Genomic DNA, 23,887 nt, shown 5'->3' on the forward strand with positions numbered 1-23,887 from the left:
ACACACGAGGCTGTGAGATGAGTACAACTTTAACTTCTTCCACCCTTCATGATGTACCATGGCATCGTGCAAATTACATAGTGATGGCAGGGCACGTCCCAAAACTGCTACTGTCCCTGGTGCATGGGACTGCCTTACACCTAGGGCAGTCCGAGAAAACATCATTGAGCACAATAAAAAGAGTTGTGAGAGAGAGAAAAAGATAGAGAGGTGAGAGAGGAGAGACAAGAGAGAGAGAAAAAAATATTTTAACAAAAAAAGGGCAGGTGAGCGTTTGTGAACTAAAACTCTCATCACCATCAGGCTGTAAGTGGGGGGATGGGGCTGCACTCCACAAAACTAGATGCCCCAGTGGCGCAAAAAGGGCGTCACTTGTGGAAATGTGTAAAAAGGATGACTTTTTTTGTGGCATTTCTCCCCTGATTGAGTCTCTATATATGTTTAGGCATTTACCCTATTATGTGTGACAACCTTCCATAAGCTGTGACACATTTCTCAATATGGGTCACATATTTAATTTCTGGTTTGTTTTTTTTATTTGGTTTGATATATACATGGAAACAATGTTAGAAAAGCCTTTTTCTTTCATTCATTTTTCTCATTACACTACATCATGTGACATGCTTGGTTTATTGGACGTATAAAAAGAAAGTATTTTATGTATTTGAAAAAGAAACAATATATAAATTGTGGATCAGAGCTGGTCTTTAGTACCGGGCATCTTGCACAAATATGTCACTTGCCCGGCTTTAGCGGGGCAGCTGTGGAATAGAGAGGCACGTTCTTAACAGACTTAACTCCTTATTTTCCAAGAAATTAGCGTGTTCCACAGCACTGACAGCTTTGACTTGCAAGCTATAGGTGTGGGGCTTCAATCTTGCCTGGGGTAGGCTTAAGGGGGACACACGGTTGAACAAGCGCATGGTAATAGCACCACACTCTTTGTGGAGGGAAAGTGCCATGGGAGCTCTTCTTGCGTCACCATTCTTCCTGTGGTAGGCTCAGACCTTAATCAGTCCTCGGTCTCCTCTAAGACTCAGGATAGAGTTAGGCCTGTTTAAATAACCCTTACCGTATATACAGTAAAAGGTAGAGGGGTAGAAAGTATAAGTAGCTATTTGCATTCTGTATCTTACAACGGAACCCATGTAAAATGGACTCCAGAGTGCATTACCACTATATGTTAAGGACAAGTAAATACTTAATGTTATAAATAAGAGGAAGATGCTGAATAATTGTTAGACTATTACAAAATCTGTTATTCTGATGCAGGATTAATACTAGCGTGCAGTTAAAAGCCGTAAATACGGCCTGATGTGTCAGTCTATACTGAAGGCGCGCCGCCGCAACAACCCGCGTTAGCGTCAATGGTAAAGCGCGCGCGCGCACACAGAGGGAGGGAGCATGACGCGCGTGCACGAGTGCGGGCTGGGGGGGGGAGCGGCCGGGAAGCTATTCCTGTCGGGCGGAGGTCAGAGGTCATTACGAGAGGGTTAAAGCGTCACACGGTCACGGCGCTCTAGACGCGCGATTAAAACAGGCGGGCGGAACCGCGGTAACGTTGCGGTAACGCAGTCGGTAGTTTCGCTGTCTATCCGTTATATCGCATACGGCAGAATCCTTTCCCTGTTCCGTATCACCGACTGTCGCGCGGTCATTATTACCTTTATCCGAAAGATGGGGCTGAACCACGTGTATATCTCTCCCGGTAATCCTCCCACCGTTACTGCCGCTGCCGGTTCCCGGCGGGTCAGAGTTCGTGACCCTCCATCAGCTCCGCCGAAAATCGCGGCTCCTCCCCGTGACCGATGCGTGGATGGAGTCGCGATGACGTCACTGGCGCCTCATGCGGCATGACGCGGGCATGTTACGGGATGTACCGCAGGAAGTGAAGGCGTTTAGCTTTTCTCTCAAGCTGTATTTTAAACAATTTAATTGCAGATAAGCGGCCGCCATTTACACATCTGGTAAATTGCCAATTGCAAGGGTGTCTACTTCACAAATACTGCAGTCTATATGTACTTGGCGAAAATACACAAGGAGCATCTGCTGTGTGTCCGTTTCACGGGAGCTGCCCAAATCCAGAAATATTTCTAGAAATTCGTTTTAACCCCTTCAATCCCAGGGGTTTTTGGTACCTCAAAGCCCGGAGCAATTTTGCCATTTTTGGGGTATGTCGGTTTAGCGATTATTCTCCTTTACTGTGAATAGTGTACCCATGTAAGCTATATATTGTTTTTTCAAGGAGAGATTGAGATTTCGTTTGATACCATAGTTGGATGATTAGCTGAAAATTTAGAATGAGAAATTTAGTAAAAACTAGCGAAGATTAGAAAAAAAAAAACTCATTTTTTTTTACATGTTCCCTCTGAATCCTCACAAAATCAGGTAAAGTGATGGAAAATCCCCTCCAAGTTTATCAATTCAGGTGTCCTGATTTCAGAAATACCTAATTTATATAGATTTTCCAGACTTTCCCAGCACCAGGGAGCATACTATAAGGTGTACAATTTTGTATACTTTTTATACCTATGGCTTAACGGGTTTGGGGCTTGTGAACGGGGGCAGGAGGGTTATACTGGCTAGATGTTATGCTAGGGCAATGGGAAGTAAGGTTTTTTAATATTTTTTTTAATATCTTGTTTTTATATATTTTTTATTTTTTTTTATATATTTTTTTAACACAGAAATGGCTAGAGGTCCTCTTAGGGACCTCCTGAACATGCCAGTGATGTCACAATGACATCACAGCTCACATTATAATTTTTTTTAGTATTTATATTATTATTTTAATGAATTAACTTTTTTTTTTTCCAGCTTTTCTCTTTCAGGACGGGAGGGGGAGTGAGAGAGATGGTTTCTCACTCCCCTCCCTGCGGCCCCCCTGCACCGATCACACTGTGATCTCTATGAGATTGCAGCGTCTCTGTGCCTCCCGCAGGGGATATCCTGTCCTCCGATGACCTTCCGGGTTACATCAGCAGTGACGCAACCCGGAAGGGAATGCCCGATCGCGCGTTTGAAACTGCGCGATCGGGCAGTTTACAGTGTAACAGCTTACCGGCTTTCATGCCGGCTTCTGCTGTCAGTGGGGAGTCCAGGCTGTCGTTCGACAGCCTGGACTCCCGTGCAGCGGCAGGGATGTGTCCCTGGCGCTGCACGAAGGGCTGGACGTACCGGGACGTCCATAGGGGATTCTTAATAGGCGTTTTTTGGACGTCCCGGTACTTCTATAGGGGAATGAAGGGGTTAACCTAGAGCTGTTTCATAAGGTTTTTTATTTTTTTTGTACCCTTCATGACATTTCTGCTTAGCTGTGATTTACTTCTCTCACACGAGTATTTTTTCCCCCCTCAGAACAAGAAGGACTTTCTTTACATACTATTTTGATCACGTCACCTAATTTACAATTTAAAAAAAAAAAGTGGAAAATATAGTTGGGGGGGGGACATTTTTCAGTTTTTTTTATTAACAGTATTTAATCCTTCTACAAAAAACGTTTACAAAAGAGCTTGGACATACCCAAAGTTTTTATGTGGTGTTTTACAATAAGGAGCATATTGCTATTTCAAAACCATTTTTCCTACATCTGGCAATCCTGTCCCCATGCTCTATTTGGACGTCTTTGAAGCCGGTCAGTTCAATTTACCCGTCACATCATATATGTTTGAAAACTAGACACCCCAGAGTCTGCTAGTATTTTAACTGTTTACTGGTTTTTTTCCTGCTTCCAGCCTTTCTCAAAGTTTGTGGTGGTATCCCCCCACATACACGCACACAGTATATGTCTCTGCTAACCACCCCAATATGTGTGTTCAGCCACATCTGTGTAGCATTGCCAGATGACACAATGTTTAGAGAGTGATAGGGGATATATTAACTCCACTTCTAATGTATTCATGTAGATATTGGTGGATGTGGGAGCTATGTTTGAACCCATAGCTGTACCCTTTATTTGTAAATAGAATTGGCCCTGAAATAGGAAAAGTTTGTTTTTAGCACAAAAGTTGTTTATCCAGAAAAACTCTGGTTCATTCGCTTATCACTTCCCATCTTGACTACTGCAACACTCTTCTGGTTGGTATTCTACTGTCTCGACTCTCTCCTCTACAGTCTATGCTAAATGCCGCTGCTAGGCTTATCTTCCTTCCTCTTCTGTGAAACCCTCCGCTGGCTCCCAATACATATAAGGCCCTCCATAACACTGCTCCTCCATACATTTCTGCCCTGATAAGCAAATACTCTCCTACTTGATCCTTATGTTCTTCCCATGGGTTAAGGCTCTCCTCCTCACTTATCACCTCTTCCTTTTCCCGTCTACAAGATTTCACTTGGGCTGCCCCATATCTCTGGAATCTACTTCCACCAAACCTTCAGCATTCAAGAAACATCTCAAAACGCCCTTCTTCAGAGAAGCCACACCATCTTAGCTGATAGAATCTTATTGTCATTGATACAACCACCACATTACCTCTCACCCTTACTCTGTGCCTTATGTTTGTCACCCCATTCCCTCAAGATCGTAAGCTTGCGAGCAGGGCTCTCCACCTAATTTATCGATTTGTCTTAGCCTGTCAATTCTTGTGTTGTCATACCCCTTGGTTTTATGTATTGTATTAAGCGTAAACTGTTGGTGCTATAAATAAAAGATAATAATGTTTTCCTTTTCTGTTATTTTGTTATCTAGGGAATGATGTCCATCTAAGGTCCTCCTAACATGTGCAATGCCCGCCTCATGGGATATAGAAGTGTATAATGATTACACCTCTAGGGGCACCAATATACTCTTTTTAGATATACTGTGTTTGCTTGATTATAAGACAAGGTTTTTTTCAGAGCAAATGCTTCGAAAAATACCCCTCATCTTATATCCGAGGTCTTCTTATAATCAGACCTCAAATAGAGGTTTAAATACAAGACTAAGATCCAGATGCCCCACAGCGCTGCAGGGGACCTGGATACATCTGTGTGGCAGGCGGTGAATGTCTGCACAATGCGTGCAGACAACCTTTACTTCTGCCGGGGCTTCTACGACGGAGCACCAGTGGCACATGACCTTACGGTGCTCCATCATACAGGTACTACCGGCAGCAGCAGAGGTTGTCATTACGCTGATGTTCACCGGCTGCCAGAGAGGAGGATCCCCGCAGTGCTGCTGGAGACTTGGATCCTCCTCTCTGACAGCCGGTAAACGTCTGTGCAATGCGCGCAGGCAACTTCTGCTGCTACCTGACACCTCTGACTGTGTTTTTGGGACCGAGCACTGGCGTGACGTGACCTTCCAGTGCTCAGTATTGGAAGTCCCGGGTAGCAGCGCAGACGTCCACCGGCTGCACCCACCTGACAGCAGGGAGTCTGGAGCACAGGGGACAAGTCAAGGGATGCATCGGTAAGTTGAAGGGGGAAAGGTGCATAAGGGGGCAGAGTGGTAAATGGGGTATAAGGCATATGAGGGTGGCATAAGGCATATCTGGGGGACAGGTTCGCAACTAAAAGGAAATAAAAACAAAAATGCATTTTTCTGGGACGACCTGGGGAATCTGTGGGTTCTTGTGTATCTTAGATAAAGTGTAAAAAACTGGGATGGTGGGGAACCTAGTGTTAATGAAATCAAATTCCTTCTTACTGATGATGCCCAAGTAAAAAGTTTCCCTATCTCCAAGTTTTTGTTGTAATTGATATATTGGGTTATGTGGTAGAGGTACATAATTTTCACTAACATCAAGTTGTGTCAAAATCTCTTGTATGTAATATTGTCTATCCATCACCAGTAGTGCCCCCATTTATTTGCAGGTTTGATAATTGTCTGTGGATCATTCCTAAGGTTCTATACTTCGTTCCATTTTAGAGAAATGAATTCCATTGTTGCGTTTTATCCTCCTAGCCTTATTACTGTTGCTTAACCTATTAATATCATCCTTAACTAGGCTCACAAAAGCCTCTACCATATGATTATTAATCAGCAGTATATAACGGGGCTTTTTGGTTTTTAATGTGTGGAAAAGATAGAAACATTATTAATTTGAAATGGATTAGATAATGTTGGCTCCCCTACTGACACAGGTCTAATATCTTTTGAAATTCAATTTATCAAAACAATTTAGCTGATTGACAACCAAAGCACAAGCTATAGGCAGTTTAATTGGTGAATTTAAAAATGCTACATGGTGGTCACTTCTTTGTCACTCAATAGTTGTGCCAAGTTTGAAAAATTACCATATCACCACAGCAACCAATACGATGGTCAAGTCAGCAGGAACAACATACTGGCTGCCATGGTGATATCAGCATGTTTCACACTGACTGGGACCTTTGCTACATTCCTACCATGTTGCAGTTGCATTATTACTTATCGTAACTATCTTTTGTATTTCCAGTAATGTTATAGGGGCGAGTGCATTCAAAATCCTACAATTAGTAACAAAGTAAACAGCAAATTATATTGTTAAAAATAAAACTTTATTTTGTGCACTTCAGCTCTGGTGCAAAGAAACCTGCTGTAACAGTAGTTATTATCTCATGTGATGCAATAAAGGCAGAGCTGGATATGTGTGCAGGACACAGCTTCAGGCCACCACTTTGTTGGATTGAGTGAAGCAAAATGAAGCTGATAGTTTTCGTCTTATTTCTGCTGGTGCTGGAAGTCTGCCCTGCTCCGCTGCCTGCTAATTGGCATCACAGTGACGGCAAGATGAAGACAGAACCAAGCAAGCCTCCAAAGAACAGCCAGAATGACTTGGATGCCAAATGGATTATTGTCATAGCATCCGTGATACTTGTGTTATTTTGCCAGTGCTGCTGCCTGGTTGGATTCCTCATCTATAAATATAAAAACTGTAATCCTGATGATAATGGCAGCCTGCATGAAGCCCCCAGAAGAGCCGGTCCGAAAGTGATCACGTTCTTAATGTCTGTTTTCTTCACATAATAAATAGCTTTTGCTTCAACTTCAAAATATGTTTTATTCTGTTGTGTATCGCTTATATACTATAATTATATAATCATTATATACAGTATATCATGGGAAAGGGTCTGCATGAATATTCCTATTATTGCTATCTCTGCCCTATTAAGTTGCTGATTTTTGTTGAATAGTTCAGACAGCCTTTTTGGTGTGCGTAGAAGGGAGGGAATTTAAGAATACTTGTGCAAAGTTAGAAAAATTACCGTATCACCACAGCAACCAATGCAATGGTCCAGTCAGCAGAACAACTCATTGGCAGTCTTGGTGATAGAAGCATGTTTCACACTGACTGGGACCTTCGCTACATTCATACCATGTTGCAGTTGCATCATTACTGTTATGTGGCTTCTTATATATACCACAGTTAATAACTTTTTGTATTCGCAGTAATATTATGAGTGCCTTCAAAATCCTATAATTAGTAACAAAACAAACACTGAATTGTATGGTTATAAATAACACTATGTTTACCACTTCAGCAAAGGTCCCAGCTGTAACAGGGTCCCACTGGACTAGCACTTGCCCTGGGTCAATAGTTGAAGCCTAACTTTCAAGGGATGTGGTGACATGTTGCAAGTTAGAGGTCTGCATAAGTGGGGGGGGTACCTTTGGGTCATTGCAGCAGAGGTTTGATGACAAACTCCTTAGCGGAGTTTCTGTGGGATAATGATAATGGAGATTGTGGAGAGGGCCCAGCCAGCACCATTTGACCCACAGCAGGAGCAAGGACGGAGTGCAGCATCGGAGACAAGATGTGCCAGGAGCTCAAGGCCTCCATCATGACAAGTCACAGTCCACCGCGGATGCAAAGCTACAACCGTTGTGGAAACAACCAGAGTCCACAATGTTGGAAAGCCAAGAGCAACAGAGGCAGCCATCTCTGACCTAGGAGGGAGAAGCAGCAACAGAAGCCCCTGCTCTTCCAATAAGAGACGGATGGGGATGGAGAGAGATATATCCTTTGTACAGGAGCTCAGGAGGCAGCAGCGTGGTGAATTACAAAAAAATATATATATATATATATATATGTGTGGCATAATTATTGACACCTTTATAGTCAATACTTTGTGCTACCTCACTTTGCCAAGATAAAAGTTCTGTCTTCTCCTATAATGTCTAATAAGGTTGGAGAATGCCTTGGGGAAGAATTACCAGATTTGGAAAACGTGGTTTTGAAATAGCAAAACACTACTTGTAATTATTACCATATAACTTTCAGAAAAAAAACATTGGGTATTTATAAACATAACAAATAGAATCTATCTAGCAGGTTTTCGCATTAGCAATTTTTCCCCATATTTTATACTTCTTTGTTTATAGTAAATTATGATACAATCTAAAGAAAGCCTTTCGTGTCCTGAAAAAAACAATATATAGCTTGTGTGGGTTCAGTAAATGGGAAAGGGGAAAATTACAGCTAAACACGAGCACTGCAGAAATGTTAAAAAAAGCCATTGTCAGGAAGGGGTTAAAGATGGCCTTGGATGGAACCAGAACACATTTGGAAAGTAGTGAAGGTCCCAGTCAGTGTGAAACATGCTTCTATCACCATGGCAGCCAATAAGTTGTTCTTGCTGACTGGACTATTGCGTTGGTTGCTGTGGTGATAAGGTAATGTTTCAAACATCGAGCAACTATTAGGAAAGTGACAAGGAAGTAGACATTGTGTAGATTTATAAATTCACCAATTAAACTGCCTATAATGTTGTGCTTTAATTGTCAATCAGCTGAACAGTTTTGAAATACAACAGAATAAAATAGCTTTCACTTCCAACTACAAAAGTTATTTACAATTTATTATCCTGACTTTAGAAATACCCAATGTTTTATGAGTTAAAGGCAATAAGTACCAGTAGCTTTTTGCTATTTCAAAACCATTTTTTCCATCATCATGGGGATCATCCTGTTCATTGTGTTCTATTTGGGACATCTTTGAACCCGACCAATTCATTTTGCACCATCAAACCATATACTTTTCAAAACGAGATATGCCAGTGTATTTCAAATGTTGGTATTTTAGCCACCTTAATTTGTGTTCATCAACATGTCCCGAGTTCAGTGATATCACCCATGCATGGGTTTGTCAGATTGTTTGAGAGGTAAAATTTTGCAAGAATTTTACCATCTGGTCATCCTGCCCTCCATGTCCTATTAGGGACATATTTGAACCCAGTGAAATTAATTTACCCCCAACACCAAACCATATATTTTTAAAAACTAGACATTCCAGTGTATTGGCGGTACTTTAACAGTTTTCATGCACTAATTTTACCACCAGCTTTGTCAAAGTTTTTATGGTTTTTTTCCCGACACACATTGTACTTTAGGTATGAATTTACAGCTTTTGATATAAGTCAAACACCCCAATATGAATACCTAAGTCCCTGAAGTTCAAATCTTTAAGCTATCCTTCCTGCTTTTGATCCAAAAGAAGACAAACATACCTTCATCACCTATGGTTCCCTTACTGTCATCTGTATTCTAGTTTTTTTTCAGCTATTGTTATAACGTTTCACATCAGTAATCCATATGCTTTAGCAAAATTTGAGTACAGATACCAAATTCGTGTGTATTTAAATAGACTAAAGAAAACAACCACTTAGTACTCAGGTTTTATGTAAATATATTGACAAAATAAAACATTTCAGTTTGTATGGTGCTGGTAAAACTATATTTACAAACAATAAAAGGCACCATGTTTCCTTGTGAGCTCTTGAAACACATTAAACCAATAAACACCTGAAATTCAATAAATAATATGTACAGAAACGAAAAATATTCAAACTACTTTACAAGGTAATAAAACATGACACAGTGGAGATCGGGAAATCTTGTTTGATTTGTTCATTCTCATCTATATAATGGCAAGCGCAGACCAGACATCGTTACAACACTGTCCCCTCCTGGAATGCTTCTATCCACCTGGCAAGAGAAAGAAGAAAATAAAAAAAATTAGTTACAGCAACTTGATGGTTTGGGACACAATATAAAGTTACCTTAACTGAGTGTGTGACTGCCGCAACATTCCTGGAAAGATAAGCCACCAAAAACATGCCCAAAACCCATGCTACATTTTTCATTAATTTTTTTTTTTTTTTTTAGGGGATGCATTGTGTGAAACAGAAGTGGCTGGTGAAGCAGACAAGCTATTTAAAAGTTTGTTCTTCGCATGCAATTACAAACTAAAGTGACAGACCTGCTAAGGTTTATTAGCTTTAACATGTTAGAGAGCTCAATGATTTGTATAGATGGAACAGCACCTCGTTCTGTGTATATATTTTCTACAAAGGGTATTGTTTTGGCAGGGTCGGTAGGAATGAATACTACCATCTCTATTGGCTAGCTAGCGATGTGCATAACATTTTCTGAATTGTTACTGCAGCGACTACTCTACAATAGTGCTATGTGAAATGAATGCTTTTTAGTATGCATTCTTCATTGAAGTGTTATAACAATTCGAATATGGTTACCATACCTTTGTGTAGTGTGGGCATCATCAGCTTTAAAAACATAAAATAAAGTGTTTTTGTGCAGTAGATGAATAACGTTGCATTCAGAAGTCTCATCTTTTACAACCTTGATGGTGAAACCCAACAATGGCTGGCTCTCCAGTGCTGCAATGTCCTATAATGGAAACAAAATATGTTTATTACTACAGTTCTTAGTTAATGCCTGTATTGTAGTTTATACACAATAACTTCACTCTTGCAATCAGATTTAAAAGTGTTGGTGGGAATGAGTTCTCTTAAACAAATGTATATAAATATTGTTTATAAAACATACACCTACTTAACAAATGCAAATTAAAACACTAAAAAAGTAACACTAGCAGCAGAATAGCTCATATACATCATGGTCTAGCTCTATTATTTTCCTGTCATCCAGTGGCAGTACAAGTGGGTAGTAATCTTACTCGGGACAAGTAGAACCTAAAAGTGAATAAACAGTTAAAATATCCGAAGCCCCTCCTCCTTACCCATAAAAACCGGCACCTCTCCAAAGATGGCAGTTTTTTTCTTGTCCCTTTCAGGGACGGACGGTAGAATCTTCAGTTCCGGACGATGCTGGTGAGGCGCACGGGTTGCTGCCTGGGGGTTCCTCTTCCTCCGATTGCTCCCCGGGTGGTGAGCAGAGAGAGGCTTTTCCTTCCGTAGCGGTTCGCGTTACGGAAGATGACTGTTATGCATCCTTTTGTATTTGTGATGCGGGAGCATGCGCATTACGGTGGAACGCACGCCCGGGTGTCGTTGCGTTCCACTGAAGATCCGATCGCGCTACTGAGCATGCGCGGATCGGATCTTCCGGAGGGCGGCATTTTTGAATGCTATAAAAGGCGCTTTTTCCTGTCTGACTGCAGGAGCATTGCCAGTACAGGATTACCGTGTCACCAGCCCCCCACACGGTTCAGAGGAGTTTAGGGTAAGATTTTATTTATCTTGGCTCTATACTTTCTCTGCCCTCATATAAAAATTAAAAAAAAAGTTTTTGTTTTTTTTAACCTCTGTTTTCTTTTATCAGATGTCTAGTCCGGTTCCTATAGAAATTCCGGAGAAAGATAAAAGGCCACTGGCTCCCAGAAAAGCTACTTCTAAATCCAAGCATGTGGCTTGTTCAGAGTGTGCTACTCCTCTCCCGGATGGTTGTCGTAAGAAAATGTGTAATTCATGCTCGGCGGAACAACTTGCTACTGAAAAGCAAAAAGATTTGCATTCCTTCCTGGGTTGGTTCCAGGAGAATTTGGGCCAGACCTTTGAAGCTTTTCAACTTTCTGCTGCTCATTCCCAGGAGAAAAGGAAGGAAAGTTCGCATAAACGCAAGAGGTCCAGATCATCATCTAGATCAGACCTTTCCTCCGGTGAAATCTCTCACTCATCTCTTTCTACTTCAAGTAATAGTTCAGAAGATGAGGTTTTTTTCCCTCCTCAGGAGCTTCGTAAGCTTTTTAAGGAGGTTTCGCGTCTGTTACTAGAGGAGGATTCAGAGAAGGTTAAAGGTTTTCCGGTTCTTCCGAAATTAACAGAACTTATGGAAAGAGAATGGAAGCACCCAGGTAAAAGAGCCTTTATTTCAAAACAGTTCAGACAACTGTTTAAACTTCAAGGGGAAGACACATGGGATGATCCCCCTAAAGTGGACATCCAAATTGCACAACTTTCCAAAAAGACGACCATTCCAATTGGAGGGGTGTCAGGTCTTAAAGACCCCATGGATAGAAGGGCAGAAACTTCGTGCAGGCGCATATTTCAAGCTGCAGGTTCGCAGTGTAAGGCAACGGTGGCCAGCGCAGCGGTGGCTAGAGCCCAGAATATTTGGATTCACGCCTTGGGAGAATGTCTCTCCGATGACTCAGATTCTGAGATTTCCAGACTCCTTAACAGGTTAAAGCTCTCCAATAGTTTTTTGTTGGATTCATCTCATGAATCTCTTAAATTATCGGCCAGAACTATGGGATTGTCCTCAGTGGCACGGAGAGCCCTGTGGTTACGATCCTGGACAGCGGATTCGGCATCCAAGGCCTCTTTATGTGATTTACCTTTTGAGAGGAAAAAGCTGTTTGGAGCTCCGCTAGAAGACCTGATCAGACAAACGAGCTCTCCCTCAAGATAGAAGGATCAAGTGGAATCGTAAATACCCTTATCGGAATGCCAGACCTTTCCAGTCTTCCCGCTCTCAGAATTTTCGTCGTCCCTACGGAGATAGGAAATTCCAAGAACGTCCTGGTAAGCAAGAAAAGAGGAAGTTCTGACAAAGTAGGAGGAAGATTGCTATGGTTCAGAGACGCCTGGGAGCAGACCACTCAAAATATTTGGATTCGGAAGATCATTGCAGAGGGATACAAAATCAAGTGTTTTCGACCTCCTTTGAGCCGCTTTCTCATCTCCTCATATCCTGCGGAAAGCAAAAATGTAGCCCTGTTTTCAGCATGCCTCACGCTGCTACAGAAAGGAGTCATAGAGAAGGTCCCAGTTCGTCACAGATTCCAGGGTGTCTACTCTCGTCTCTTTCTGGTTCCAAAGCCGGACGGTTCATTCCGTCCGGTTTTGGATCTAAAGAGGGTCAACAGTTGTGTACGCTATCAACATTTCCGTATGGAGAACCTCCAATCTGTCACTCATATTCTGCAAAGAGGAGATTTTATGGTTACACTGGATTTAAAAGACGCCTATCTTCATGTGCCTATGGCCGACGCGTCCAGAAAGTTCCTCAGGTTCTCGGTTCGAGTAAACAAGATAATTTATCACTTTCAATTCACAGCCCTCCCATTCGGTCTTTCGTCGGCTCCAAAAGTTTTTACCAAGATCCTGTGCCCATTGACGGCAAGCCTAAGACTCCGGGGTGTCGCTATCATACCATACTTGGACGACTGGCTCATCAAGGCCAACTCTACAAAAAACTTCTGGCAGACTTGGACACCACGGTTCATTTTCTAGAACAACATGGCTGGATCATCAACAAGGAGAAATCCAATCTCCTTCCCTCCACCAGGATCCAGTTCCTGGGGTTGATGGTGGACTCAGTTTCCCAGTGCATCTTCCTCCCGCAATCAAAGATCAGGAAGATAAGACAGGAAATTTCCTTTCTTCAAAGGAATCCTACCTGCTCTGTCAGAAGGGCTATGAGTGTCCTGGGTGTTCTTACAGCGTCCATCCCTGCGGTCCGTTGGGCAAAGTCTCAGCTGCGTCCCTTACAGTGGCAGATCCTTTCCAAATGGTCAAGAAGGGAAGAAGACTTAGACGCAATCTTCACAATATCACGCCAAGTCCTATCTCAGCTGAACTGGTGGAAGAAATCAACCCATCTTTCCGGGGGTCTCTCGTTCCAACCCCGACATTGGATAACTCTAACCACGGATGCCTCCAGAATCGGCTGGGGGGCGCATTTAGTTTGCCTCTTCAGGCAGGGAATTTGGTCTCCGGAAGATTCTCATCAGTCTTCAAATTACAGGGAATTAAAGGCAGTCCTTCTGGCCCTCATGGCTTTCAGGCCCCATGTAGAGGGTCGTTTTGTAAGAATCCAGTCGGACAACACTACGACAGTGGCTTACATAAACAAGCAAGGAGGAACGCGAACACGAAAGCTTCAGATTCTGTGCTCTGTTTTAATGAAGTGGTCCCAACAACATCTGCAGGACATCTCGGCAACCCACATCAGAGGCTGCTACAATCCCTTTGCGGACGACCTCAGCCGAGCAAAGTGGTCTCAGGCGGAGTGGTCCCTGACCGCGCAGACCTTCTCCATCTTGCTGGCAAGATTCGGCCTCCCGGAGATAGACTTGATGGCTACCAGAAAAAACAGGAAAGTGCCGGTTTTTGCGTCCCTCAACAGGCTGGATTCTCCTCAGGTTCTGGACGGCCTTTCAATTCAATGGAATTTCCGTTTGGCCTACATATTTCCTCCGGTAGCCTTGAATCCCGAGAATTCTCCAAAAGATTTGCTCAGACAGGGCCAGGGTCTTGGCCATCATACCTTACTGGCCAAGTCGAAGTTGGTTTGCCCTTCTCAGACAACTTACCTTGGCATCCTGGGAACTTCCGACGTCAGAGCCTTTGTTGGACAACAGGGAGCTTCGTCCAGACCTCCTTCGGATGTTTCGGTTGACGGCCTGGCTTTTGCAAGGATGATTCTGCGGAACCAAGGTGTTGACGGTGACCTTTCTGATCTTCTGTTGAATTCTGTGAGACGCTCTACATCCAGGATATATTTTCGTATTTGGAAAAAATTTCTTCTGTGGTGCTCTGCTCGAGGTTTGACTGTCTTCCCTCAGAATATCAGCTCTATTCTGCAGTTCTTGCAAGATGGTTTGGATTCAGGTCTCAGTGTTTCTACCTTAAAGGGTCAGGTCTCGGCACTTAATCATTTTTTTTCTTTCAGACTTGGCCTCTCACCTTCTAGTAAGACGTTTCTTTAAAGCCGCGACCATTCGGCGTCCCCCGTCAAGGTCTCCTTTTCCTACCTGGGACCTTACTCTCGTCCTGCAGGCTCTTTGTTCGGCTCCTTTCGAACCATTGGAGGAAGTTTCATTGAAGATCCTTTCCCTCAAGACGATTTTTTTGGTGGCGATTACTTCAGCCAAGAGAGTGGGGGAACTTCAAGCCCTCTCGTCTTCGGCGGATTTCACTGTTTTCCATCAGGACAAGGTCGTGTTGCATTTGAAACCCTCGTTTCTTCCAAAGGTCATCTCCAGGGCGAGTATCAATCAACTATTGGTTCTTCCCTCGTTTTTTCCGTCTCCTTCCTCCCCGGAAGAATGTAAATGGCACTCCTTGGATGTTAAAAGGGCTTTGGACATATATCTCAAGCGTACTTCATCCTTCCGCACCACCGACCACCTTTTTGTCAATTTTTTTTGGTCATTCTGCTGGTAAGGCGGCTTCAAAGGCTACCATTTCTCGATGGCTTGTTGACACCATTCGTATGGCCTACCAGGCCAAGGGCGAGTTGCTTCAATGTCCCGTTAGGGCTCACTCCACTAGAGCCATGTCTGTTTCTTGGGCTGAAAAGGCTTCGGCTTCTCCTGAAGAGATCTGCAAGGCGGCTTCCTGGTCCTCGTTCAATACGTTTATACAACATTACCGGCTAGACGTCTTTTCCTCCTCTGCGGCGGATTTCGGGCGCAAGGTGCTTCGAGCTGTTGTCTCCTAGGCATTTTTCCCCCCCTTCTCCGGGATCTTGTTACATCCCACTTGTACTGCCACTGGATGACAGGAAAAACGGAAATGTTTTACTTACCGTAAATTCCTTTTTCCTTAGTCCAGTGGCAGTACAGATTTCCCTCCCTTCGTTGAGAATAAACTTTACTTTGCATCCATTTCTGTGTGTCTTGTTACTAACTGCCATCTTTGGAGAGGTGCCGGTTTTTATGGGTAAGGAGGAGGGGCTTCGGATATTTTAACTGTTTATTCACTTTTAGGTTCTACTTGTCCCGAGTAAGATTACTACCCACTTGTACTGCCACTGGACTAAGGAAAAAGGAATTTACGGTAAGTAAAAAATTTCCGTTTTTTCAGCACATGGTTCAGTCTTCTAGTTGTGTAACCCAAGTGTTCTGGAGCTGTCTAGGAACATACGATGCTCATGTTTATGTCAGATAACCATTCCACAACAGAACTAAACAAAAATAATGGGAGTGCTACTTTAACTTGGACGCCACGCACAACTAGTAAGATTGAGATAAGGTCCAATGCCTGGATTAATTGCATAAATGTGGGCCATTTTTGCAACTATACTGTATTATTTCTTGCTTGTGCTATTGTGGTCCTCCAATGTTCGCACCTAACTGATCACAGGTAATTTTTCCCTAGCGGAGGAGCTGACTATGTTTAGCTATGCATTTGAGGCTGATGGAGAGTATTTAATGTAATTCCCATAGGAACAACATCTTACCTCGCTAGCTGCATATGTATACAGCACCTTATTCTTGATCACAAACCACAGCTGTTTCCATGGCTTCTTGCTGCCCTTTGATCTGTGTAAATAACCACTCATGGACGAGTCTTCTGTACTAGCAGAGACCTGGCAACAGGAAAGGTCCACTGATTTTTAATATACTTTTTTCCCACAATTTACAATACACCAAACTATACAATGCAACCACAGTTCTTAAAATCCATATTCAAACATGGATCAGAGCTCAGTGTACTTTCACATATTTGACATTTTCATATCACACGCTCCAAATTAGTACATCATCCAAGTTCGTATGGCGATGTTTATCAATAAAGGTAACAACATTTACGTTACCTCATAACTGACAATTACAAAACAAACAGTTAAGATGTAATTAAACTCACTTTTTCTACCAAATTTGTTGCTTATACTCAGATATTTAACAGCCATACTCGTAATAAGATTTTTATTTCCAGTGTCCTTTATCATGTTCATATTTTAACAAAATGCATAAAATATGTTGTTAAACTACACAGAAAGGTAACCACAAAATCCACATATTTTGCGTTTTACAAAAATGAAAAGGTAAACCTACTTTGAGGGCTGCTGGGATTTTCTTCTGCTTTCTCCCAGATGGAATGCTATGAAGGACAGAAGACAAGGCACTAGACGGGGATTTGTGATTGGCAGGTGAAGCTGTCTTGGGAGCAGACAGATTGTCTGGAATAAAGAAATGTCACCATAAATAAGCAGTATTCAACTCACTAGGAAGAGCTCACGCTACAGGAATTAGGGTAAAAGTTGTAGATAGCAGATTACCAATAAATGAAACAAAAGCAAAAGACTATGTATGAACTCTGTAATACAACATAAAAAAAATCAGCCATATTGACCTGGATACACACACTATACACAATTAGCCTTTCATCCAAGGAAACCAAAGACATGAATATAGCACACTGTGTATGCATCAGTTCATGTCCTTGTAACTCGGCATGAAGTCGCTACACTGAGCCATATTATAATGAGAATATGTGCTGGCTATCTGAAACTGTTTATATTCAAGATCAAAAGAAATGGTTTTGTAACAAATCAGAAAGAATAACAAAGCGCCGATGGAGAGGACAGCAGCTCGGGTCATTACCTTGTTTTTGAAGTTCCTGAAAGCAGTGGTCGCACACCCGTGCTAGATGTTTCTTCATATATTCCAGGCTGTGCTTATTTGCTGAACAAGCTTGACATATAATCTGAACAGCAAAGCAGATGGTTTTGAATATAGTTAAGAGAATGTATGCTGCGTGACCATCTTAAGAAGTAGTTAGCTACCTCAAGCATAGACTACAGCTGGAACAAAGTTATTTTCCCAAATAAACATACACAGGTTGGAACAGAAAATCATATCCTAGCAAAACTGCATTTCTATCTGAAACTCCAAAAGTAGCTTCTTCTGAACACAACTGACATAATGAGTAAATTACATGAGAACAGAAGCTGTCATTTTCAGAGATGTAAAAATCTTCGACAAAATGTTCTTCACGTGATTACGCTTTTGACCTAACAGCACATTGCAATAATGACGGAACCTGTTTTGTCAAAAAATTATTACTGGATTTGTTGCAAAAGGACAAAAAGGAACTGTATAGATGTTTGTACTGTGTTCTATAAACACAGTTCCCTCTAGGATTAAAAAGTATATTAGGCGTAAATCTGAAGTTTTAAACCTTGTGCTATTTTACACACACACACACACACACACACACACACACACACACACACGTTTGCCAATAAAGGTATCATCTCTACCAAATTTGCTTTGCACAACAAAACAGATTTTTGAGCGTGACAAACCTTTCCACAAGCTCTGCAATGGTGTCTCCTCCAGGTCAGCGTGAATTCACTGGTACAGATCATGCACATAGTGACTCTGCCATCAGGGATCCAGATCGGTGCCTTTGAGCCAAGAACACAGTCACTCTTTTCCTCAGGATCAGCCTAAAACAATATCATGGGAACAGAAATGGTTTTATACACAAATTTTACTGCACAAATTATGGCTTCATAGTCTACAAAACATACATGCCACTGTAAAGCATTATAGCACAAACTTTCTGGTTAATTCTCAACACTGGTTTGATTTTACACCATGAACTTTCAGATAACTCATACACTTAAACTTGCACTTTAAGTCTACCCTGTAACATTATAATTGTATAGTTGGCAACATGTTATGTGGTGGCATCAGGATGGGTTGCATGTTTTGTCTTCATTATATAGTGGTGTTGTGACATGGCCTGCCCACATCCACTAACCACAAATTGTGCATTGCGGTACTAGACTTTGCGGAGGACAACCTACAGCCATGTCCTCGGCTCTGGTTGGTTATACTATTAAAATATCACGTCAACTTCTTGGGATTGAAACAATTTGAATTGACCAAACTGATGCTTGGGATAAAATAACAATAACACTTGCCCACAACTTTATATTTAATTTAGAAGAATAAGCAAACAAAAGCATTCCTCAAACCTCTTCCTGACTTTTAGCTGGATTGAAAGTGATCTTCTTCTTAGCATACTCTTCAATTGCCTCAGAAATTGCATCAAGCCAATCGTCCCTCTCAGTAGCTGAGCTGTCAGACAGGAACAAGATTTTAAAAAAGGTGTGAAGAAAAAAAAAAAAACAAGAAAAGGATATAATTACAGCATATGGGTGAAAAAGCATCGGAAATCTGGCAAATAATTACATAATTGCATATATTTAGCACCCATTTACCATTTTGTTTCAGGGATACAATATTTGGTATTTACTCATCTAAATGCTACACACATGAACTTGCCCTATTGTGGTTCCCATACCCCCAAAGTATCTTGGCTTAGAACATGGGTTAGGCATTGCACCTATAGGTTCTCCATCAGCCAGGTAGAAAGGCTAACATGCCTGTGTTTGGAAGGGGGAACAACATGTGGGGCTTTTTTTGCTGCAGGACAGTCATGGTTACATTAATTAAACTTTCTTTAAAATCTCATGTGTTGTGCTGTATGAAAGCCCTGGCAGTGCCAGGACTCTAACAGCAGTTTGTTGGTGCAATACCTGGCAGATAGAATGAAGGATCTCTCCACACTCTCTATATTCAGCTCATTCTGATAAGCCTCTTGCGTTGGTTTTCTGACCTAAAAGAATGCAGAGGTTCATGTGATATCCTGCAAACATGTGACAGCCCAAAATATACTACAGTATATGACCATAAATGCATGGACAACTGTCCACCACCCCTATATGAGCTTGTTGGACATCCCATTACAAAACCATGGGCATTAATATGAAGTTGTCTCCCTATTGGAGCGTGCCTCTGGGAATTTGTGTTCATTCTGCCAAAAGTGCACTTGTGAAGTCAGACACTGATGAATAGGCCTGGCTCCCAATTGGCACTCCAATTCATCTGCAAGGTGATCAATGTGGTTAAGGTCAGGCCTCTGTGGAGGCAATGCAGCTTCCACCACACCAAACTTAGCCTTCTGCAAACTGGCGCCACAAAGTTGGAAGCATACAATTTTCCCTGCCATCCCAGGTGACACTAGGATAGACTCTTCCTCCGTACCTGATAGGGCAGGACTCAAAACTTTAAAAGGGCCCTCCCCTCCTACTAACACCAGTGTTTTTTTTCCTGCCCTACCAGGTAGGGGACTCGTCTACCTTTTATTATTTTTCTAGGCTCTAGGTTGAGCCGTTTCCCCGGGCTAAGCCCCCATTCCTGGGGGATACCTTGCACCTCAGCCTGATGGCTGGTGCTGCGTCGCCCACGCTTGTCCCGGTCGCGGCGGTGTTCGCGGCTTCGGCAGCACCGTCGTCCCTGCGGTGATCGTGGCAGCACCGTCGTCCTGACAGTGATCACGGCACCGTCGTCCCGGCGGTGATCGGGCCGCGGTGGCGCCGGCGTCCCGGCGGTGTTCGGCTGCACCGGCGTCCCGGCGGTGATCGTGGCCGCCGTCCTGGCGGTTACCGCGGCAACTCCTCCGGCCGTGTTTACGGTGATCCGGCGGGTTGCCGGCACCTCCTATAGCCGGGGACGCCTGCCGGTCTGGCTGTTCGGCGTACCGATGCCGCTGTTGCGGCTTACTGGCTTCGGCCAATATGGCGTCTGATGTCTTCTGGTTTTGGGCTTCTGCACTTCTGGTTGTGCGTTCCAAGCCTCGTTTTGGTCGTAATTTAAAATTTTGGCGCCAAACTCTCTGCTGTTGCAGATTCCAGCCTAATTTCAGCTCCTTTCACTGTATATATATATATAGAAGGTAAGTGATTTGGATGTTGTGTGTGTTCCTGCTGTTTTCTTTTGGTCAGGTGCTGTTGCATCTTTCATCATGTCGGCCCCTGATAATTCTGAGCCGCCCTCTATTGAGGACAAGCCTAAGAAAGCTGTTATGAAGTCTAAACATGCCTAATGCTCTGGGTGTCACAAGGCTTTGCAGGAATCAAGGAAGAAACTCTGCTCCGCTTGCCTGAGGTCTGTAGCGGATTCTGAGCTGTCTGGGGGTAGGGAATTTTTGGTCCGGCTTAAAGAGGAGATGCAGTCTACCTTCTCTGCCTTCCGTCAGTCGGTTCCTGTTCCTGTTCCTGCCTATCACCACCTTCCCGCGGTACAAGACCCTGCTCTTCTGGGGCGTCAGCCCTTGTTCTCAGACTCTGAGTTTGATTATCCTGAGGTAGAGGAAGGTTCCTCAGAGGAAGGAGAGATCCGGGAGGAAAGTTATTTTTTATTCCCGGTGGAGGAAATTGAGACTTTAATTTCTGCTGTGAGATCAGCTATGCATTTGGAGGAGGCCTCCACCCAGAAAAATGACTCTTTCTTTGGTGCCAGCTTCTCCAAACAGTCTGCCTCGTTTCCTGTTCATCCTGCGCTTTCTGACATTATCAAGCAGGAATGGAACCACCCGGAAAGGAGGGTTAACCTGTCCAGACGGGTTAAACGCATGTTTCCCTTTGATGAGAACTTTGCTGATTTTTGTGCTACCCCGCTGGTGGATACTGCTGTTATGAAGGTCTCCAGGAAGACTACTCTGCCGCTTGAGGATGGCTCTCATTTTTCTGACCATATGGAAAAGAAAGCCGAAGCTGCAGTTAAGAAATCTTTCGAGGCTTCAGCTGCGACCTTTAAACCTGGAATTGCTTCTGCCTCAGTTTCCAGAGCTGTCAAAATTTGGCTCTCCCAGATCGAGGAGGATATTGCTGCCAAAACCTCCAGGGAGACTATCCTCAAGAATGTTGCTGCCGTGAGATTGGCCGTGGATTTTCTCTGTGATGCCTCAATTGAAAACATCAGAATGACGGCCAGAGCTTCGGCGCTTTCGGTGGCAGCCAGAAGAGCCTTGTGGCTTAAGGCCTGGGCGGCGGATAATGCCTCTAAGAACAAGCTTCTTAATATCCCTTTTAAGGGCAAGGACTTTATTTGGGGAAGAGCTGGAGTCCCTTTTGGAGAAGACCACAGGGGACAAGCATTGGATGCCTCAACGAAAGCCTCCTTCGAAAAGACGGCAGTCCTTTCGGCCTTTTTTCCCGGGACAATCTAGAGGCCATAGTTCTAGATTCAACCCCTCGTCTAGAGAACAAAACTTTAGAGGCAGATTCCCTCGTGGAAGGGGGAGATTTGACAGGATCGCCTTCCCCAAAGCGTTTCAAGACCCCAAGAACGCTGCATGACGCCTCCTCCATTCCGGTGGGAGGAAGGCTCCGTTTTTTCACCGACAATTGGTTCTCACTCACCCGAGATCCCTGGGTGAGAGCCATTGTATCGCACGGCTATCAACTTCAATTCCGGACCAGACCTTCAGACCGTTTTTTGATCTCCCACCTTCCTCCAGACCAGGCAAGGCGGTCAGTCCTGTTATCCACCATTCAGCAGTTGTCAGACCTCAGAGTCCTGGTTCCTGTCCCCTGGCCAGAACTGGGCCAAGGGGTTTATTCTCCGGTTTTTCTGGTCCCCAAGAGACCGGGTGGTCTTCGCTTAATCATAGACTTGCGTTTTTTGAACAGTCACCTCCAGTTCATCAGGTTCAGGATGGAAACCGTAAGATCCACCCTCGACACCTTATGCCTCAACGACTTCATGGCTTCATTAGACCTAAAGGATGCATATTTCCATGTTCCCATCCATCCGTCCCATCAACGTTTCCTGAGAGTGGCGATTCCTCGGGGTTCAACTGCCCTTCCATTCGGATTGTCGGCGGCACCAAGAGTTTTCACAAAACTTCTGGCAGTCGTGGCGGCCCATCTCCGTGTCCAGGGAATCTCAGTCATTCCTTATCTGGACGATTGGCTTATCCATGCCCGGTCGGCGCAGATTCTTCGAGTTCATCTTTCCACGGTGGTCAACACATTACAAGATCTCGGCTGGATTCTGAACTGGGACAAATCCTGCACCGTTCCCTCTCAACATCTAGTGTTCCTGGGTCTTCGTCTGGATTCCTGCTCCGGGAAAGCTTTCCTTCCGACTGCCAGAATAGAGGGGATTCGATTCCTAGTACACAGGATTCGCTCTGCGCACCGCAGCTCCTTGCGGTTATGTATGTCCCTGCTGGGCAAGATGGTCTCCGCAACTTATGCAGTGCCCTGGGCTCTGGCCCACATGAGAATGCTTCAGGGATTTATCCTCAACCATCTGGAAGACAACCCATTGGCTCTGGACAGGCGTGTCTGTCTTCCTCCGCAGGTCAGAGCTCCCCTCTCCTGGTGGCTCCAACGGAACGTCCTTGCCGCAGGGAGAAGATGGTCTCTTGTCTCCAAGGTACTTCTCACCACCGACGCCAGCGTCAAGGGATGGGGAGCTACGTATCAGGACCTGTTTATGCAGGGTCTCTGGTCTCCAGCTACGAAACTTCTTCCCTCGAACTGTCTGGAGTTACTTGCAGTAGAAAAAGCTCTGCATCACTGGGAGCATCTGCTCGCGGGCAAGGACATTTTGCTTCGTTCCGACAATCAAGCAGTGGTAGCCTATATCAACAGACAAGGGGGCACAAGAAGTCCTCGGCTTCTTCATATATCGCTCAGGATTTCCTTTTGGGCAGAGTCCCATCACATGACTCTGTCCGCCATTCACCTCAGAGGAACTTTGAATTCTCAAGCAGATTTCCTGAGCAGAACTCCTGTGCTAAGCGGCGAATGGGCTCTGCATCCGATGGCCTTCAATCTAATCGTCCAACGGTGGGGCTTACCCGAGATCGACCTGATGGCATCCAGAGACAATGCTCAGATTCCGGTCTTCTTTTCCCTCAGGCCTCAGGATCATCCCTTGGCAATAGATGCCTTCTCACAAGAATGGAATTTCCGTCTCGCATACATTTTCCCTCCGTTTGCCCTAATCTCCAGGGTCCTACAGAAGATCAAGAAGGACCACGCCTCCGTGATCCTGATAGCACCAGACTGGCCGAAGCGGGTCTGGTATTCCGACTTGATCGCTCTAGGTCTCTCTCCCCCTCTGAAGCTCCCAGCTTGGAAAGACCTTCTACATCAGGATCCATTCCTACACCCAAACCCTGCCGTGTT

At 43.8% G+C, this 23,887-nt stretch overlaps 1 protein-coding gene across 1 annotated transcript in view; it reads right to left on the reverse strand.

Annotated features, from left to right (window-relative positions):
* Nucleotides 1-9,849: 9,849 nt before the first annotated feature.
* LOC149299814 (FYVE, RhoGEF and PH domain-containing protein 6-like) overlaps nucleotides 9,850-23,887 on the reverse strand; it is a 64,507-nt gene continuing 50,469 nt past the window's right edge. Inside the window, exons 18-25 of the mRNA XM_089486112.1 lie at nucleotides 19,442-19,521; nucleotides 18,878-18,980; nucleotides 18,200-18,343; nucleotides 17,496-17,598; nucleotides 16,947-17,071; nucleotides 16,349-16,477; nucleotides 10,440-10,588; nucleotides 9,850-9,886 (exon numbers count right to left, since the gene is read on the reverse strand). Coding sequence (XP_089342238.1) covers nucleotides 9,850-9,886; nucleotides 10,440-10,588; nucleotides 16,349-16,477; nucleotides 16,947-17,071; nucleotides 17,496-17,598; nucleotides 18,200-18,343; nucleotides 18,878-18,980; nucleotides 19,442-19,521 — 870 coding nt within the window. The remainder of the gene's footprint in view (nucleotides 9,887-10,439; nucleotides 10,589-16,348; nucleotides 16,478-16,946; nucleotides 17,072-17,495; nucleotides 17,599-18,199; nucleotides 18,344-18,877; nucleotides 18,981-19,441; nucleotides 19,522-23,887) is intronic.

Source organism: Sceloporus occidentalis, unplaced genomic scaffold (assembly GCF_023333645.1).
Source record: "Sceloporus occidentalis isolate IW3139 unplaced genomic scaffold, rSceOcc1.0.p SCAF_28, whole genome shotgun sequence".
Taxonomy (NCBI): Eukaryota; Metazoa; Chordata; class Lepidosauria; order Squamata; family Phrynosomatidae; genus Sceloporus; species Sceloporus occidentalis.